The sequence below is a fragment of the Diadema setosum genome, chromosome 8 (genome assembly GCF_964275005.1).
Source record: "Diadema setosum chromosome 8, eeDiaSeto1, whole genome shotgun sequence".
In the NCBI taxonomy this organism is placed as follows: Eukaryota; Metazoa; Echinodermata; class Echinoidea; order Diadematoida; family Diadematidae; genus Diadema; species Diadema setosum.
This window is the reverse complement of record NC_092692.1, coordinates 22,107,757-22,109,876: the sequence shown is the minus strand read 5'-3', so window position 1 is coordinate 22,109,876 and position 2,120 is coordinate 22,107,757. Positions and strand designations below refer to the sequence as shown.

Genomic DNA, 2,120 nt, shown 5'->3' with positions numbered 1-2,120 from the left:
TACGTTTCCATGCCTACACTGAATTGACCAATCATATTGTGTATGGACCATGTGCTTCTCAGGATGAGAATTTCCCCCAAGTTTTAGAGATAGTTTCAGAAAGTGGAATCGACACACTTCTACTCCAGGCTTCAGCCAGATGAGAATGTAGCATTTCATCTGCTCTTTGAACATGTGATTTTATCTGTGTTACCGGCATTGGAGATATTTGTAACTCTTGTAACTTCTATGTTACACGTTTACTATTTTGCTGTCTGAGTTTCGGAACTCAGAAATAAACACTTCAACTGCATATTATATTTGGACTCCACAACTTCTTTATTTCGTTGATGACTTCAGCGTAATTGCATGTTTGAATCTGTACCTCTCCACAATGTCATAACACATGGCAACTTCGATCCCAAATGGCGCCTAGCGCGCCAATACACAACAATATGTCGAACAGTTGGCAACAGATCTCGGCACAGACTTCAAATGGTCTGCAGACCTATGTGAAAATCTCCAATGGATTTGTGATGCAATGGATGTCAAATATTCACGGCCAGAGAGGTATGTGCCCCACCATTGGCTTTCTGTGTATACGGTCACCTGTGACATCATCCGAACGTTTGACGCGCTGAGGCTATTTTATTACTCTTTTTTGCCGGACTCCGAGAAACAAACATACCAGGATGTGGTGTCAGGCATATTTGAGCAATATGATATAAGCAGTACTAGCCAACAAGGAATCAAGCGTCTCCAGAAGCAAATGTCAGAGAAAAAAATGACGCAAGATGGGACCAACAGGAAGAAGAGGATCTTCCAGAAACTCTTCTACACAAATGAGAAAACCAGACTTGAGCTGAAGATCAATGGATCAGTCTTGCCCATGCTGAAGAAGTACGTAATGATGTTTCAGTCCAGCGAGCCTCTTATCCACAAACTAAACGACAAACAACAAGAATTGCTTCTTGATTTTCTTTCTTGTTTCATTCGGCCCAAAGTGCTGAAGGATATCAGCAGCAGATCGCCAGAACAATTGGACATTTGTGACAAAGCTAATCAATTGCCTCAGAAGGACATGCATCTTGTTGGGAACATAATGAAAGGTCTCCATGCTCCTCAAGCTAATGAGCTGATCAAGCAACTGAGGGAAGGTTATGTGAAGTGTGGACAAAAACTTCAAGAAAAGATGCCAGTTAACAACAAACTACTTAGGTGTGCATCTGCCATTGACCCTCATGCCACAGGTCACACAATAACTATGCAGCGGCTACTACAGTTGCCGAAGCTTGTCACCAAAATCTTTGATGAAGAAGAAATCATGAGTTATGAACAAGACGTGAGGAGATTTCAAAGACAGGCAAAAATTCCTTGCAATGAAGAGAGAATTGACTCTTTCTGGGCCAATGTGAAAAAAACAGGAGAGTATCCTCATGTCAGCAAGATGGCACTAGCCTTGGTTTCTTGCTTTCATGGACCTGCAGTAGAGAGTTCGTTTAGTATCATGGGTGGTGTGCTGGGTGCCGATAAGGCTAAAATGTACATTAAGACCTTCTCCTTGATACAGACAGTTAAGTATCATCTGAACAGTGAGAGGTCTTCTGCATGCAAACATTTTTCACGGCCAGACGTTATTAACGACCCTGTTGATGTCAAACTATGCAGGAACATGAAAAGGGCATCTAAAGAGTACCAGGCCAGGCCGTGCCGGGCCCAGGGCTGATATTTAGATATCTTTAGACCTCTATCAAACCTTGGAATTTATTACATGCATACTACATGAAAATGGCAATAATATGCATGCGGATCAAGACAAGACAGGGCAAGATCATAAAAAAATGGTATGCACGGTCTATAGCCCCTTCAACATCATGTGTGACATTGGCAGAAGTTTTCAACGAGTTTGCCACACTAGTCATAAATTTTACAAGTGTTAACTGTTGGCCCCATCTTATGATATGTTTCATTCCAATTGTATGTAATTATTATACCCTATAATTTAATATCAATTTGCAATTCATCATACCATTGCTACGCAATTTTTATTATGTGTTCGAAAAGTGCAGGTGCAGTTAGGCAAATTGTTTATAGAATAAACTATCTACAGTTCTGGTTTAGTGAGAAAAATTATGATATTC

General features: G+C 40.8%; 1 protein-coding gene across 1 annotated transcript; it reads left to right on the top strand.

The window, feature by feature from the left end:
• Positions 1 to 437: 437 nt before the first annotated feature.
• LOC140232151 (uncharacterized) lies at positions 438 to 1,705 on the top strand. Its single transcript, XM_072312297.1, has one exon. The coding sequence runs from the start codon at positions 521 to 523 to the stop codon at positions 1,703 to 1,705; it is 1,185 nt and encodes a 394-aa protein (XP_072168398.1). The 5' UTR covers positions 438 to 520.
• The last annotated feature ends 415 nt before the right edge of the window (positions 1,706 to 2,120 follow it).

Excerpts from the sequence above, each read along its gene's own strand:
- LOC140232151 (XM_072312297.1), top strand. The coding sequence starts at position 521 with ATGGATGTCAAATATTCACGGCCAGAGAGGTATGTGCCCCACCATTGG.